This window comes from Cicer arietinum, chromosome 5 (genome assembly GCF_000331145.2).
Source record: "Cicer arietinum cultivar CDC Frontier isolate Library 1 chromosome 5, Cicar.CDCFrontier_v2.0, whole genome shotgun sequence".
Classification (NCBI taxonomy): Eukaryota; Viridiplantae; Streptophyta; class Magnoliopsida; order Fabales; family Fabaceae; genus Cicer; species Cicer arietinum.
The window spans coordinates 2,754,801-2,773,157 of NC_021164.2; the positions used below are offsets into that span (position 1 = coordinate 2,754,801).

Sequence of the window (18,357 nt, forward strand, 5' to 3'; positions counted from 1 at the left end):
TATTCCTCGCTAATCAAAGTGCTTTTAATAAGGCTGATGTTATTGCCTGGGCAAGTACTTTTAACCTTCCACATAAACTTATCATAATATTTAATTGTAAGTAACATTGTTCACCATCTTATTTAATTGTAAGTAACTATTTGATCTTTAATATCTTAAAACGAAAACAACATAATAATTTTTTTACCTAAACTTAGAAATCAATAAATTCATTATCAATTTTAAGAAAATTCATGTTTATCAAATCCATTATCCTAATATTTAAATAAATTTATATTTTTATCTCCAACAACATGATTTAAGATGGTGATGTCTAATAATTGAGAGATAGAAGATCCATGCTATTGAACAATGTTTAATTATACTAACAATGATATGTTAATTTAAAAAAAAAAAAATTAAAATCTATATTTCTTTTAATTTTTGAAAAAAATAAATGGTTACGTTAATTAAATTAAAAAATTTATAAAAAGTTAAAAAATTTATAAAAACTACTTTTTAATTTTAAAAAAATTATTTTTTGAATTAAATAAAAAAATTATTTTTTAAATTAAATAAAAATAAACTTAAAACATATTTTAATTTTAAAATTACTTTTTAAAATAATCATTAGCAAAAGCCCCTATCATAATAAACCCAATGAAGGCAACCTTGTTACGTGTTCCTTCTTCCCCGCGCAGTACTATACTTCTTCTTCCTTCTTCTCTCCGCGTTGTACTTTCTTCTTCCCTTTTCTTAGTAATTCCTTCTTCTCTCTTCTATCCTTCATAAAAATCTTCTTCCCTAATCATAACCATAAACTCCTACTTCACACCACCACCTTGTGTGATGACGAGGAACACAAATGTATACTTTGTTTGTGTTGCATTGTTTGTGTTTATGATGTTAGCTGAAGATTTTAAGCCTACAGACGAAATACTATTAAATTGTGGTGGTCCTATTCTTAGTTTGGATCTTGATGGCCGTTCATGGTCCACTGATCGTGGCTCGAATTTTGGTTCTGGAAAATCCAACATGTTAGAGGTTGCAACTAATGACCCTGCACTCCCTCAAGTTCCCTTCATGACGGTGCAGATTTTCGAATCACCATATACCTATAGTTTTCCTGTGGCTTCTGGTTGGATTTTCCTCAGGTTATATTTTTATCTGGCTTCTTATTCGGGTCTTAATATATCAGATGCCCGATTTGGCGTGACATCCCAATCCTACACCTTGCTTTGGAACTTCAGTGTTCTTGAGACCACTTTGGGTTCAAATGATCATTATGTTGTGAAGGAATATTCCATCCACATTGATGGAGGTACATTGAACTTAACTTTTACTCCATCTACCACTGCAATTAATGCATATGCATTTGTCAATGGGATTGAGGTCATGTCGATGCCTAATATTTATACTTCCACTGATGATGATGTCCATGTGATTGTTTGTATAAGAAGTGTCTTCAACGTTGACAACAGAACTGCACTTGAGAATGTTTATAGGTTAAATGTGGGTGGGAGTAATATTCCGGGTTCTCGTGATACTGGCATGTTTAGGTCTTGGAGTGCTGACGCGTCTTTCATACTAGGAACTGCATTCGGAGCTGTGAATGGTGGTATAGAAGTGAATATTGAGTATCCTCCAGGAACACCGTCTTATATTGCTCCGACTATTGTTTTCTCGTCGGCCAGATCGATGGGTGCAAACACGAATATCAACTTGAGTTACAACTTGACTTGGACATTCTCAATTGATTCTGGGTTTGCCTATCTAGTGAGACTTCACTTTTGTGAGGGCACCACAGTGATAATCAAAGTTAATCAAAGAGTATTCCAAATATTCCTCGCTAATCAAAGTGCTTTTAATACGACTGATGTTATTGCCTGGGCAAGTACTTTTAACCTTCCACGTAAACTTATCCTAATATTTAATTGTAAGTAACATTGCTTACCATCTTATTTAATTGTAAGTAACTATTTGATCTTTAATATCTGAAAACGAAAACAACATATTCATTTTTTTACATAAACTTATAACTCAATAAATTCATTATCAATTTTTAGAAAATTCATGTTTATCAAATCCATTATCCTAATATTTAAATAAATTTATATATTTATCTCCAACAACATGATTTAAGAATGTGATGTCTAATAATTGAGAGATAGAAGATCCATGATATTGAACAATGTTTAATTATACTAATAATGATATGTTAATTTTAAAATAAAAAAAAATTAAAATCTATATTTCTTTTAATTTTAGAAAAAATAAATTGTTACGTTAATTAAATTAAAAAATTTATAAAAACTACTTTTTAGTTTTAAAAAAATTATTTTTTGAATTAAATAAAAAAATTATTTTTTGAATTAAATAAAAAAATTATTTTTTAAATTAAATAAAAATAAACTCAAAACATATTTTAATTTTTAAACTATTTTTTAAAATAATCATAAGCAAAAGCCCACGTCATAATAAACCCAATGAAGGCAACCTTGTTACGTGTTCCTTCATTCCCGCGCAATATTGTACTTCTTCTTCCTTCATCTCTCCGCGTTGTACTTTCTTCTTCCCTTTTCTTAGTACTTTCTTCTTCCCTCTTCTCTCCTTCGTAACAATATTCTTCCCTAATCATAACCATAAACTCCTACTTCACACCACCACCTTGCGTAATGACGAGGAATACAAATGTATACTTTGTTTGTGTTGCATTGTTTGTGTTTATAGTGTTAGTTGAAGATTTTAAGCCTACCCACGAAATACTCTTACATTGTGGTGGCCCTATTCTTAGTTTGGATCTTGATGGCCGTTCAATGTCCATTGATCGTGGCTCGAATTTTGGTTCTGGAAAATCCACCATGTCAGAGGTTGCAACTAACGACCCTCCAGTCCCTCAAGTTCCCTTCATGACGGCGCGGATTTTCGAATCACCATATACCTATAGTTTTCTGGTGGCTTCTGGTTGGATTTTCCTCATGTTATATTTTTATCTGGCTTCTTATTCGGGTCTTAATATATCAGATGCCCGATAGGGCGTGACATCCCAATCCTACACCTTTCTTAGGAACTTCAGTGTTCTTGAGACCACTTTGGGTTCAAAGGATCATTATGTTGTGAAGGAATATTCCATCCACATTGATGGAGGTACATTGAACTTAACTTTTACTCCATCTACCACTGCAATTAATAAAGATGCATTTGTCAATGGGATTGAGGTCATGTCGATGCCTAATATTTATACTTTCCCACTGATGATGATGTCCATGTGATTGTTGGTATTAGAAGTGTCTTCACCATTGAAAACAGAACTACACTTGAGAATGTTTATAGGTTAAATGTGGGTGGGAGTAATATTCCGGGTTCTCGTGATACTGGCATGTTTAGGTCTTGGAGTGCTGACGCGTCTTTCATACTAGGAACTGCATTTGGAGCTGTGAATGGTGGTATAGAAGTGAATATTGAGTATCCTCCAGGAACACCGTCTTATATTGCTCCAACTATTGTTTTCTCGTCGGCCAGATCGATGGGTCCAAATGCCAATATCAACTTGAGTTACAACTTGACATGGACATTCTCAATTGATTCTGGGTTTGCCTATCTTGTGAGACTTCACTTTTGTGAGGGCACCACGGTGATAACCAAAGTTAATCAAAGAGTATTCAAAATATTCCTCGCTAATCAAAGTGCTTTTAATACGGTTGATGTTATTTCCTGGCCAAGTACTTTTAACCTTCCACATAAACTTATCCTAATATTTAATTGTAAGTAACATTGTTCACCATCTTATTTAATTGTAAGTAACTATTTGATCTTTAATATCTTAAAACGAAAACAACATAATCATTTTTTTACATAAACTTATAACTCAATAAATTCATTATCAATTTTTAGAAAATTCATGTTTATCAAATCCATTATCCTAATATTTAAATAAATTTATATTTTTATCTCCAACAACATGATTTAAGATAGTGATGTATAATAATTGAAAGATAGATGATCCATGCTATTGAACAATGTTTAATTATACTAATAATGATATGTTAATTTTAAAATAAATAAAAAAAATTAAAATCTATATTTCTTTTAATTTTAGAAAAAATAAATTGTTACGTTAATTAAATTAAAAAATTTATAAAAACTACTTTTTAATTTTAAACCCCGCGCAGTACTGTACTTCTTCTTCCTTCATTTCTCTGTGTTGTACTTTCTTCTTCCCTCTTCTTAGTACTTCCTTCTTCCCTCTTCTCTCCTTCATAACAATCTTCTTCCCTAATCATAACCATAAACTCCTACTTCACACCACCACCTTGTGTGATGACGAGGAACACAAATGTATACTTTGTTTGTGTTGCATTTTTTGCGTTTTTTGTGTTAGCTGAAGATTTTAAGCCTACGGACGAAATACTCTTAAATTGTGGTGGCCCTATCTTAGTTTGGATCTTGATGGCCGTTCATGGTCCACTGATCGTGGCTCGAATTTTGGTTCTGGAAAATCCACCATGTCAGAGGTTGCAACTAATGACGAGGAACACAAATGTATACTTTGTTTGTGTTGCATTGTTTGTGTTTTTGGTGTTAGCTGAAGATTTTAAGCCTACGGACGAAATACTCTTAAATTGTGGTGGCCCTATCTTAGTTTGGATCTTGATGGCCGTTCATGGTCCACTGATCGTGGCTCAAATTTTGGTTCTGGAAAATCCACCATGTCAGAGGTTGCAAGTAATGACCCTGCAGTCCCTCAAAATCCCTTCATGACGGCGCGGATTTTCGAATCACCATATACCTATAGTTTTCCGGTCGCTTCTGATTGGATTTTCCTCAGGTTATATTTTTATTCGGTTTCTTATTCGCGTCTTAATATATCATATGCCCGATTTGGCGTGACATCCCAATGCTACACCTTGTTTAGGAACTTCAGCGTTCTTGAGACCACTTTGGATTCAAATGATCATTATGTTGTGAAGGAATATTCCATCCACATTGATGGAGGTACATTGAACGTAACTTTTACTCCATCTACCACTGCAATTAATGCATATGCTTTCATCACATTTTGTCGCCGTAGGCATAGCACAAGTGAAGGACGACCTAGCTGGTTTCCACTTTCGCTTTTCAGTAATTCACCCTCTCCAGCTTCTGCCAATACCAACACAACAAGGAGTTACAAATCCTCACTTCCACAAAACCTTTGTCGTCATTTCTCGTTTGCGGAAATGAAGGCTGTTACAAACAACTTTGACGAGACTTTGATTCTCGGTGTGGGAGGATTTGGCAAGGTTTACAAAGGAGAAATTGACGGCGGATCGACTATAGTCGCAATTAAACCTGCGAATCCACTCTCCAAACAAGGTGAGCACGAATTCCAAACTGAAATTCAAATGCTCTCTGAACTTCGTCACCGCCACCTTGTTTCGGTGATTGGATACTGTGAAGAGAACACTGAAATGATCCTTGTCTATGATCACATGGCCTATGGAACACTCAGGGAGCATCTAGACAAGACACAGAAACATCCACTACCGTGGAAGCAAAGGCTTGAGATATGCATTGGAGCTGCTCAGGGTTTGCACTATCTTCACACCGGCGTTGAACGCACTATCATCCACCGTGACGTGAAGACAACAAACATTTTACTAGATGAGAAGTGGGTGGCCAAGGTTTCTGATTTCGGATTGTCGAAAACATATCCTTCATTGGATAATACACATGTAACTACTGAGGTAAAGGGTAGTTTCGGGTACTTGGATCCGGAATACTACAGGAGGCAGCAAATGACCGACAAATCCGATGTGTACTCATTTGGTGTGGTTATATTTGAGATACTCTGCGCTCGCCCGGCTTTGAACGTAAAACCAGCTGACGAGGAAATGAATCTAGGTAAATGGGCAGCTCATTGCTACAAAACAGGCATTCTTGACCAAATCAGTGATCCTTATCTGAAGGGCAAGATAGTTCCGGAATGCTTTAAGAAGTTCGCCGAGACCGCGATGAAGTGCGTAGCTGACCAAGGCATTGAAAGGCCATCGATGGGGGATGTCTTGTGGAACCTGGAACTTGCTTTGCGGCTTCAGAAAAGTTCAGAAGACACTGCAAATCCAGAAGATAATGCAAATCCAGAAGATAGTGGAAACAGTCTTGGCAGAAGACACTGCGAAGAGCCATTGTTTACAGATGTGAAAGGAAAGAAGAAGTTGGATTATGTGACTGATTCTGGAAACAGTGGTGATTCAACGAGTGTTGGAGGTAGAAGCTTGGCTAGAAAAGATTCTGCTCAGGGCTAGTACTATTTTAATTTTAATAAACATATTTCTTTTATAAATAAATGTTACTAAATTAGGATTATCCGTTTGTTTCTTAACCTATAACTTAATTGAAATATGTATTCATGGCGATTTATTACATATAAATACATATATTATTGGCACAAGGTTGTAGTGTTGGCAAAAGAGAGAAATTTACATGTGGAAAATTTGCAGTTACTTCCCTTCTAGAATCATGTTGTATTTAGTTTTGGTAGTTTTTTTTTTTTTTCCCAACAAATATTTTGCTTTTAAATTTTTTTTCAAGTATGAGACATGTAACATGTGAAAGAGAATCTTAGAGCTTTTCATTAGAAAATCGATAAGGTAAAATTATAGTTAGACACTAGTAGATTAGGTTGCTCCCACAGTTATGTTGTTCTTGATTATGAAGTTGAGCTATTAAAAGAAAACACACAAGCATCATTTCAAGCTGCAGGAGATGGATGGTTTACACTTTCAAAAGAGAGGTTTCAGACGGCAGAGATTTTATTCAAGCCACATATTGCTGGAATGTAAGTTTACTTCTTTATATATTTCTTGCAATATGGGTGCGACAAATTAAGTATCTCTGTTTGGTTATATGTTTGGATTCGCTTATGTAAAAATGAGTTGAACAATAAATTTAAGACTTCAAATCAACTGTAGAGGCAAAAGCTTCAAATTCAAACTTCAAGTTACAATTAGTTTTGAATGCAAAATCAATTTTACGGAATACATCCAAACAGATCAAAAATCAATTATTCGCCTCTATAAACGCTTCAATAGTTGTTGTTGTCTACCATATTGTAGTTTAAGCTTATGTTTGACTTATCTGTATAGGCAAGCCATGGGTTTGCACCAGGCCATAGCTGTTTGTATGGAGTATTGTCATTCTGCAGAACTAACGGGCGACTGTGATTGGTACAAGATGGTAGTTTTATCGGGAGGAACTGCATGTTTGCCAAGTTTAGCAAGTAAATGTGTAAATCTGCTTTTATTTATTTATTTGTAGCATGACGTTTCAAATCTTTGCAATAAACTAATGGCATGTTTTGTTAGAATGAAAATAGTTGGTGAAAATTAACTATGTCTAGTTTTTGCTGTGTTCATACATCCTCATTTGACCTTATTCTCATTTTGACTTCTAGTCGAAACTATCCAACCATCAATTGATAAAAATCACTTTTTTCATGAATGTATCCAAACATAAATCACTTTACCTTCAACTTGCTTTCAAATGAAATTGATATTATAAAATCAATTCAGTTAGAATCAATTTTTGTTATCGCAGAACCAAACACACGAAATTGCAGAAAGCACTTCTTGCAGATACTATGCATTGCCTTTTAGGTTTTCCTCCTTTTTAATGTGCAGGAATTTGGCAACCTTGAATCGCCAATGTATACTAGGCTTCGGCATTTTTTTGCAACTATTTATAACAGATAAATTGTTATTCTGAATCACCAATGTATACTAGACGGTGATTGGTACAAGACAGTAGTTTTATCGGGAGGAACTGCATGTTTGCCAGGTTTAGCAGGTAAATGTGTAAATCTCCTTTTATTTATTTGTAGCATGACATTTCAAATCTTTGCAATAGAGCAGGATTTCGATCTCAACTGTCTGATTTCAAATTAAAGGCCAAGATCATTTAAAAGTAATTTTTTTATTATGTAATATGAACCTTCTGATATCAGATGTTAGGCTGAAAGTGTTTACTGCGTGCAAACGCATGCTTTTCCTACAACAGGGATTTTGGATCCCTATTTCTATCTGAGTTTCAAGAGTCTGTTTGGATAAACTTCTCAATAAACACATATAAAATGGAATGCTAAAAGATCTTGCAATAACTTAGTTTCTCTTAAATAATAACTTGTAGTTTAAGTAAAAATGAAAAAGCCCTTATAAAGTTATGTGTGTTTATGAAGAAGGTAAACGAGAACTTTAGGAAGGATTGAGTCAGAAGCTCTCTCATTTACCTTATTCATAAACACCTATAAGCTTATAATGATATTTTGATTAGTGAAGAATTATTAACTTAGATTATGTTTGCATAAACAACTTAATTAAGTGTATCTATATAGCATTAATGCTCATCATATATGTGGTTATGTATAAGTTATTTGATTTTCATAACATAAGATGAAATAAAGTTAAACTGTTTTCATCTAAGCTATAAGCTGTTTTCATAAGCTGTCTCGAAGAGCTTATGAAAATAAACTAAAAACAACTTGTGGACATGTTATAAGATATTTCCATAAATTCTCTCAAACACTCTCACAGGTGTTTATACCAGTAGATAAGTTCAAATAAGTCAATCTAATCAGACACTTATTTGTAAACTCCCACAAGCTAGAAGCTAATCCAAATTAAGTCTAATTCTACTTGCTTTGGGACCATTCTTGTACAGAAAGATTAGAGAATGAACTCCATGCATTATTTCCTCCATACATGTCAAATGGAAGTGAAGTTGTTAGATGAGTTAATATATAATACATAAGAGTATACCAGTGGAAAAAAAAGTAATAAATATAATATTGGTATTGTAAAATGACAAATAATTATAAATAGAAAACAAATTACAAATGAGACATTTATTTTGAGATGCATGGAGTAATTTATTTAAAACAAAATATACCATTGGTCACTTAACTTAATTTCAAGTAACAATTTAGTCATTAATCTTTTTTTTCTTTAATTTAATAATTTATTTAATTGTAATAGTGATATGTTAATTTTAAAACGAAATTGTTATGTAATAGTTGTTATGTTTTTATAATACTTTATCAAATAGTTGTTATGCTTTTACAATACTTTATCTAATAGTTGTTATGTTTTTATTATCCCTCTCAAGTTACTACCGATTTCTAGCCAATTCATATTCAAGCATAAAGCATTAAAGGACACAACCAAATTCATATATCTAAATTTCTCTAATAGACTAGTCTCTTATACCATCATACAAGTCACATGTAAGGATTTTCGACTTAGAGCATCAACCACTACATTAGATTTCTCAGGGTGATATTTCAACTCAAAATTGTAGTCCTTAAGAAACTACATCACCTTCTTTGTGTCATATTTAATTCCTTTTGATCAAACAAATACTTAAGGCTCTTATGATCACTAAAAACCTCAAATTTTGCTCCATACAAGTAATGCCTCCAAATCTTAAGAGCAAATACTACAACTGCTAATTCAAGATCATGGGTTGGATAATTCGCCACGTGTGACCTAAGTTCTCTAAATGCATAAACTACCACTTTTCCTTTTTGAATTAAAACCATCCTAAATCCTTTTTAGAAGCATCACAATAAACCACAAAATTCATGAATGGATCTAATATAACTAAAACAGGTGCTAAAATTAATCCTCCCTTAAGCTCTTGGAAATTATCTTCGCATTCTTGGTCCCACACAAAAGTTTTCCATTTTCTAGTCAACTTGGTGAGAGGTAAGGCTAGACTAAAAACCTCTCTATATATTTTCTATAGTAACTCGTCAATCCTAGGATATTCCTTACTTCAGTCACTGATTTAGGTTGGGGCCAACTTAATATTGCCTCTACCTTACTAGAGTCAACTATTACTCCTTTACTAGAGATGATCTTCATATGTTTCTCATGCTCACCTAAACTCTTAGAGTAGATTAAATATCATCTATAAACACCACAACAATCTTATCTAAGAAATTTCTAAATATTCGATTCATATCATTCATAAAAGTAGCAGCGGCGTTGGTAACTCCAAAACGCATCACTGCATACTTGTAGTATCCATATCTTGTCCTAAAAATTGTCTTAGGAATATATTCACTCTTGACCCTAATTTGATGGTAGTGTCCATACTCGTAGTGTCCATACTATGGAACACACATTTACCTCGATTGTCGCATATATGTGTCTCGGGTTGAGTCGAGAGGATCTATGAGGGTAAAGCTAATTTGAATTGTCTGTCCAACGAGATGGTGGCATAGCATCAAGTCTCCTAAACAGGTACTTCAGAGTTAGAATTGTACCACATTGTGAAATAGAGTCAAAGCTCATGCATAATATTGCATTTTCTTGTGATTGTTTTGTTGTGATTAATACGTATCGTGTGCGATAATAATTTTTGAGATGATTTGATGTTATAGTGAAATGTATTATTGATTTTCCTTGATTTTGATTATATAATGTGATATTTTTTCTTGAAGAATGTTTGTGTAATGATATGGTTTATTGATGATTAATTGCATGTTCTTTTTACTTATATTATACTATCAACATAATTTCGAAACTCACCTCCTTCGTTGTTTGTGTTTGATTGGCTTGGCCCTGTGTTTGTGAAATTGCAGTTATTCTAGGTGATATTGGGAATTGCAGTTAATGAATCTTGAAGTTCAAGTTTGGGAGAAACTCTGCTCTGATAGGTGATATTGGGAATTAATACTTGTAATGTGTATTTTACTTATGTAAATACAAATGAAAACCTTAGTACTAGTAAATCTTGGGAATCAAATCAAGAAATTCTAGTTAAATCAAGTTAGTGGAGATTGTTCTGTGTTATAAGAGAATCAAAATTTAAAGTGTTCCTTTTGATATTTGAGAAACGTGATATCCTAAATTAGTTATGATTTTTTTATTTATTTTATTGAACAATTTTTTTTTATTTGGTGCGAGTTTTGTTCAAAAGTTTTAGTATAAATTATTATAAATGTTATTTTGGGATTTAAAGTGTCACACGACACTTCTTATTTTTTATGCCATTAATGCAACACAATACTCAATATCTCTTAGTTTCACAAGAACAATCTAAAAGACTATTGACAGTGTTTGTATATCTTAACGTTTGTGGTGGAGATGGGATGTGAGTGTAGGTGTACAGAGAGAATATAAAAAGTAGGAAGTGATTATGATATAAGTATAGGTCTCTTGTATCATATATTTTAGGCTAACTTACACATGTGGTCCCTTAACTTAATTCCAGGTAACGTTTGGGTCATTTATCTTTTTTTTATTCTCATTTTAGTATTTTATCTTTTTAAATAATTTTAATTTTACCCTTTAAGAGGATTTCTATTAAGGCAATGTTAGCAAATTTCCTCCTCAATTTTCTTCTCAGTTTTTTTCTCTTTCACATTTCCAAATCCCTTGTTTGGTCTTCTTTTTCACATTTCCAAATCCATTGTTTGGTTCTTTCTCAGTTTGAATATTGATTCATTTCACTTCACAGGGAGAGAGAGAGAGAGAGAGAGAGAGAGAGAGAGAGAAGCAACTCTCACGATTCCAACTGCATCGCAATCATTCATATTATCTTTCCATCGATGATGCTTCACGTTTTCAATCAACTCAAGGTTTGACCAATAACAAAAACAACAACAAAATCAAATCTCTTTTTAATTTTATTTTTGCTTGATCTCTATCTTAATCCCCCTATCCACATCTTTTAAGGGTTAGGGTTTCGAGATCGCTATGGTTTCTCTCTTTTCTAACATCCCTTTTTATGATTTATCAATATTCAACCAAAAGGGTATTTAGGGTTTGTTGTTGTTTTTATCAATTATTTAATGATGCAATATAGGCAGACCCATTACCGTCTCGATTTGGGTCCCAACCCGTTTCAAATAAATCGTCGTGATTGATTGGATTGGTCGCCGGTGAAGTAGAGGAACTCGAGTCTTCTGAAGGTGGGATTTGGAAATGTGAAATCGTAAATCCATTTCAACGTGGGATTTGGATACGTAAAAGAGAATTCCAAACAAGGGATTTGGAAATCTGAAAGAGAAGAAAACTGAGGAGGGAATTTGTTAACATTGTCTTAACGGAAACCCACTTAAAGGGTAAAATTGAAATTATTTAAAAAGATAAAATACTGAAATGGGAAAAAAAAAAAAGATAAAGGACTAAAACGTTACATGAAATTAAGTTAAGGGACCACATATATAATTTAACCTATATTTTATATATTATTCTAAAAGAATACCTACTTTGTTAAATACTTTTACAATGAAATTTTCATTCTTAGTAATTAAAATGCTTGATTTCCGTTTTGAGTCTTCTATTATAACCAATTTATGGAATTGGTCCCTCTATTTTAAAAGTCGACAAATTTGATCTATTTTTCATATTTTTGAATTAAAAGAATGAAGATTTGACATATTTTTTTTATAACGTGACATACAATTCTATAATATAAAGCCATCTAGATGCATTAATTATTTATATGTCATTAACTAAAATATGAAAAAATTTCGATGTTGAAAATTAAGTTTTTACGGAGTTTTTTTTTTCCAATTTCATTGGTGTTAATCATTCTACATCTTTGTATCATATCTCACGTTATATAAAGCTTCTCACGTCATTAATTTTTATTTAAAAAATCATAGGGATGAACCAAAACTGTTGACTTTTAAAATAAGGAAATCAATTTCGTTAATCTGTAAAAATCAAGGAACTAAAATTACATTTAAGCCGATTATTTTTTATGTATATTTTTTAATTAGATTTGAATTAATGAGACATTAATATATTTTTATATAACATAATTTGTATATGTTATATATTATTTCACCCTTAAGTTTTATTTTAATTATTATTATTATAATTATTATAATAATAATACATTAGATTACATTTTTATATATTTTATTTTAGTAAAAGATTTTATTTTTATATGTACTGATTAAAATATATTTTTATATGAGTTTTAGGTTGATTGAAGGTATTAAATATTGAGGTTACAAATTGAGTGATTTTTATTGAGATTGGTTATGTTGATAAAATATTTATTTTAAATTTGTTAATCGCCAACTATATTGTTAATATAATAATACTTTTTTTTTAGGTATTTTAGATCATAAATACTTTCTTTTAGGTATTTTTGTATTTTTAAGTATAAATAAATACTTTTTTTTTGTTAAAAATTCAAATGAATTCTACTGTATATTGATATGAGTGCATTGAATAAAAAAAATTAAAATTAGTGCATTAGATTAGTAAAGACAATCAATTCAAATACATTGAGTATACTACAAATAGTATTATTAATCATTATTTTTGCTTGTTTCCTTTTCTTATGAATATAAGGGGGTTTCTTTCATAAAATATGTAAATATAAATAAAAATTTGAAAGATATTTTGTTTCTAAAAAAGAACTAAAAAAATGATAAATAAAAAAATAAAAAATTAAAGAACTCAAAAACAATTTCTTAGCAAATAGGAGATGAACATTTTTCTATCACAACATGGAAACACATAACTAAAAAAGAGAAGAAAAAAATTGAAATCATTAATTAATTTAAATATTGTATAATTTTTCTAGTTAAATATTATGTAGATAAGAATTTATAATTAAGGTAATTTTTTTTTAATTTTGATAACAACTTCATTTTAAAAAATCTATATATTATAATCTCAATAACCTTAATTTTATACAAGATCTTTAGCCTCAATATCTTGAGTGAAAGTTGAGAGAATAAAAAGTATTCAATGTGTTCCTTGATACGCTTTTCAATCATCTTCTATCTTCGCTCCAAAACCATTTTTCCCAAAATTATTTCCTCAAATTATGAAATCCTTCAAATTTCCCTATTTCTATCAAATACTCCAAATTTCTAAATCCCTCATTTCTCTCAATCCTCAAATTTCTCAGATCCCTCTGCGATTGTGCTCAAACTCATAGTATGCTTCTTGTTTCTCAAATCCACTTCTTTTTCGTTTGTCATCGACCTAATCGATTTATTTGCGATTGCACTTGGTGTTGCTCGTCTTAATCGATTTTTCTAGGGTTCTTGTTTTTTTGCTTTGGTATGTTCTAGGGTTCTCTCAATTTGCTTTTGTAAACATCCTTTTTCTGAAGCACTGGCTTTGAAAGTATGATTGAAGTATCTTATTCTTGTATGGTTGTATCAAACTAATCTTGCACAGAGTTGGGCTTGAAGTTTGATTTGAGGATATATATGTGAATGTGCTAGATGTAATTTACTACTGCACATAATGATTCTTCTCTATTAATTGGATTTTATCTGATTATTGATTTCTATGCTATTTTTTTTTTGTTAGAGGTAATTTACTACTGCACATAATGAAATTCTCTTCAAATAATTTCTAGTCCTTAAATTTTGGCCACATAATTTTTTTGTCCTTTGATGCTTAGACTTTTATTTGCAAGCGATTCGTGTGAAGAATAATATGATATTATTTGACTATTCTTTGTTTTTTTTTTTTTCATTTTCATTTCCTCTTATTGTTTGACCTTTGGTCATGTTTGAATTAACTTTTTTCTTAGTTGTTGTTTTTGGTGTAGGCCTTCCACGTATACATAAGATAATTTATACATAAGTGGGATTTGAGCAAACGCTATTTTCTGCAATGCGCATTTGAGAACACTAATTTATACATAAGATAATGAAATTTTGTTTTTATATTAAGCAATTTAACGAGGGGAGAATTGTAACACCCCAAATTTAATAATAAATTATTTAATTTATCTAATGGGATTTTAAAGAATTAATTTAGTATTGCATGTGTTTACAATATGTGTTGACAAATAATTATGATTGATTTTCTTACATGTGTATTTGCTATAGTGTGATAATTTATCATGTGTTTGACTTAATAATTTATTTAAATTATTGATAGGGATATTAAGTATATTTATATCTTTTTATTAATTTTAGATTGTTATTATTTTAAAGTAAAATATGTCATCCTTATTACTAACTAGATATTTAATAATTAAACTTATTTATTTTTATTTTAATAAAAGTAAAGTTAATAAAAAGGTTTTGAATAATAATAATAGTAATAATAGTATTTAATAATAATAATAATAATAATAATAATAATAATAATAATAATAATAATAATAATAATAATAATAATAATAAAGGAAGAAAAATACTAACAACAAGACCAGAACATCTTCCTTCTTCTTCTTCGTATACACCGCCGCCAACAACCATTTCCTCTTCCTTCTTCTCGCCTCGACCACGATTGTTACAATGGTTGTCTAAGAAAACTGAGACCACATTCGTGATCATTGTGATTTCCTCTTTCATTCTCAACCTAAATCGTAAATTGAAACGTCTTATTTCTCTTTGTCAAAAATCACACCTCCACATTTGGATCAAGATTTCGGCCACCACGACTATCACAAACGAAAACCAATACCATATTTGGACTCCATGAAACACCCTCTTTCGTTACATATGCTCGAAATCGCCAATCGATATATTTAAAAAATGGGTTTCCACCATTGTCGCAACTGTTTTCTTGAATTCTGGACAACACATTCATCATCTTGAAAAACTGATATCGTTTTTGAATTCCTCTCGTCGAAACCTTCAAGAAGCACTACTCGTTTGTCTGTTTCGGGGAAATTGATGTCGGACCGTATCGGTGCTCCAACACGTCGGTGAGGCCTTTTTGATAATTTGTTTCACTTCGTTTCGAATATGTTTATTCTCTAAATATTTTTTTTAATTATGTAACATTGATTTTTATAGTGCGCGTAAATTATCAGCCATGTTTCATTGACTCTGCAAATTCGTCGATGCGTTTGGACTCGTTTGTTGCGTGTTGTCGACATCTCATGGTTGCTGAAAATCATTATGGTCCTTATATCTTATGAAAGCGTCAAATTGAGGTATGGGGTGAGAGTGAGTTCGAATGCATGAGTATAAATTTAGTTAGATGAACGGGAATACCGTATTTCCCACAATTCATTCGGGGCTTGCTACGTATGGCAGAAGCCCTTTGAGTAATAATTAACTAATGAGTAAACTTGAATTTTGTGAGGTTAAAATATGAATTAGAAACTTTTATAGGATGTTGTTTGATTTGATTTTTGAAGATCGTATGATAGTTGAATTATTGTAGAATTGTGTATTTGATTCACTCTGTGTTTTGTTTATATCTATCCTTGATACTGATATATGATATAAAATGTGATGAATTGTAATTATTTGCCTTGCAATTGATGTGGTGTGTGTGAATGATCTAGTATTATTATTATATGTGAGTGTAAACCCTTTATTGTTTGAGATGACGTATCATGATGATAAATTCTGAATATAATGTATGACTATGGAAATCTGCAATGACGATGTGTGCTCCTTGACTTGTGATATTACCACCTTGATGAATATCATGAAATGCGTATTGTGTTTAATTGAATAGTGACGAATTCGACCCGTGCCAATGATGGTTCTCATAATGGAGTAAGTAACCTAGGATAACGAGGGGAGAAAGTAGTTGTTGATAATTTTTGAAGTAGAGATTATTTGGTCATCATATAGGTAGGGCCTGACAAGCCTAGTGATTATGGGGAAGTACAACTGAATGAGCCTGATCGTGGCGGTCTACTGTTGAGCCTTAAGGCAAGATTGTTAGACCTTGGAGGTATCCGGGTGGGGAATTCCTAGGTGACTTGGAGGTAGCACTCCAAATGTCGGGAGCTACCACGCAACACACGTTTACCTCGACTGTCACGTATATGTGTCTCGGGTTGAGTTGAGGGATCTATGAGGACATGGCCAATTTGAATTGTCCGTCCACTTGCGTGGTGGCATAGTATCGAGCCTCCTAACCAAGTACTTCAGAGTTAGAATGGTACCAAAGAAAGAGGAGGAGTCTAGAGTATAAGAGCATGCATAACATTACTTGATTTGTGTATTTACTTACTTGATGTTGTGGATTGTATCAATGTTTTACCTTGATTATTCTTGTTGGTTGTGATTTGATATGATACGGTGTTTAATATTTTTTTTACGTGTTCTTCTCAGTTATTTTATACTATTACATGTTTTCGAAGCTCACCCCTCGTTGCTTGTGTTTGGCGCTTGCGAGAGCGCAGTTATTTCAGGTTATCGATTGGGGATCCACGCTCTGAATAGGTGATATTGGGTGGGAGTAATTTTTCGTATTTTGTTGAGTTATGAACAATTTAGATTTTTGTAAATTTGATTGATCAATTGTGTTATTTTATCGGTTATTCAGAGGTAGAAATTAATTGTCTCTAAGTTTAGAACTTGCTTTTATATCAAAAGTATTTATTTAATGAACATCAACTATATTCGATATTAAGAATTTTTTTTTATTGAAAATTTTTATGCAAGCATTTTGTGTAAGTGTGAACGTGACGTCATGAACCTTAAAGTATTTAAAAATATATATATATGTATACTCTATTTTGGAACCGCCGCGAATCTCTTTAAAACTAGTGCATTTTACTTTTTATTTCAATTTGGGTTCAGGGTGTTATAATAAAAACGTCCTTCGTTTTTTCATCATTTTCCAATATATTCCAAGGCTGTTTTTGATTCTTCCACTTTCATCACAAATTGTAAAAGCTACAGGAGTTGTCATAGAAACAGCATGGGCAAGTGCTGCTTACAACCTCATGCTTTACATGTTGGCCAGCCATGCATGTAAATCACACTACATTCTCTTGATTGCTCAAGCATTTGAACCCTTTTACTATTTTTATCATGTTTATTAAGAAAATTAAGTCTTAAATTAAGAGGAAAGCATTTAATGGAAACCACATTTTATTTTCTTATCAACAGTGTTGTTAAATAACGGTTAAAGCAACACTATAACATAGAAAAATTGAACAAATCACTCTTGGTTTACAATGCGTAATTTAGTACAAAATATTGTCAAATAGCGGCTATAACTATAACACTACTGCTTAATGAACTTTGAACATATTGCTATTTTTCGCGAACCCGCAATTCGCAACGCTGCTTATCGAGCTGAACTAGAATGTGGAATGTATTTATCAAATTTATAAAATAACAACATATAACTTAGGATGACACTTTTAGCAGAGGGTGCTAATCTTGAAAATATTTTTCACCAATGGATGTTATGAATATTTTGTTTCTTCTTTTGCTGGCAAATCAATTAATATGACAGAAAAGCCATCACAAAAAATGTAATACAGAAAAATTGAAATACCATTTCCAAACTTACTCATGCTTTTATTTTTGTGCTCTAATGGGAAATATTCTTAATAGATTTTAGGAGCTTGCTGATACCTTCTATCAATTGAACGTCAAGAAGCATGTTGGAGAAATGTTTGCAAAATGGAGAAATCGTATTGTGAATA

The 18,357-nt window shown here is 31.8% G+C and overlaps 1 protein-coding gene and 1 long non-coding RNA gene across 2 annotated transcripts in view; both read left to right on the plus strand.

The window, feature by feature from the left end:
* LOC101501283 (receptor-like protein kinase FERONIA) overlaps nucleotides 1-6,407 on the plus strand; it is a 10,112-nt gene extending 3,705 nt beyond the window's left edge. Inside the window, exons 2-7 of the mRNA XM_027334667.2 lie at nucleotides 890-1,891; nucleotides 2,710-2,959; nucleotides 3,047-3,202; nucleotides 3,265-3,701; nucleotides 4,361-4,493; nucleotides 4,622-6,407. Of these exons, the coding sequence (XP_027190468.1) occupies nucleotides 890-1,891; nucleotides 2,710-2,959; nucleotides 3,047-3,202; nucleotides 3,265-3,701; nucleotides 4,361-4,493; nucleotides 4,622-6,266 (3,623 nt within the window). The 3' untranslated portion in view covers nucleotides 6,267-6,407. The remainder of the gene's footprint in view (nucleotides 1-889; nucleotides 1,892-2,709; nucleotides 2,960-3,046; nucleotides 3,203-3,264; nucleotides 3,702-4,360; nucleotides 4,494-4,621) is intronic.
* Nucleotides 6,408-15,166: 8,759 nt separating this feature from the next.
* On the plus strand, nucleotides 15,167-17,356 carry LOC105852066 (uncharacterized). Its single transcript, XR_001143863.3, has 3 exons — nucleotides 15,167-15,660; nucleotides 15,752-15,891; nucleotides 17,101-17,356. It is a non-coding gene; the product is annotated as an uncharacterized lncRNA (long non-coding RNA).
* Nucleotides 17,357-18,357: the final 1,001 nt, after the last annotated feature.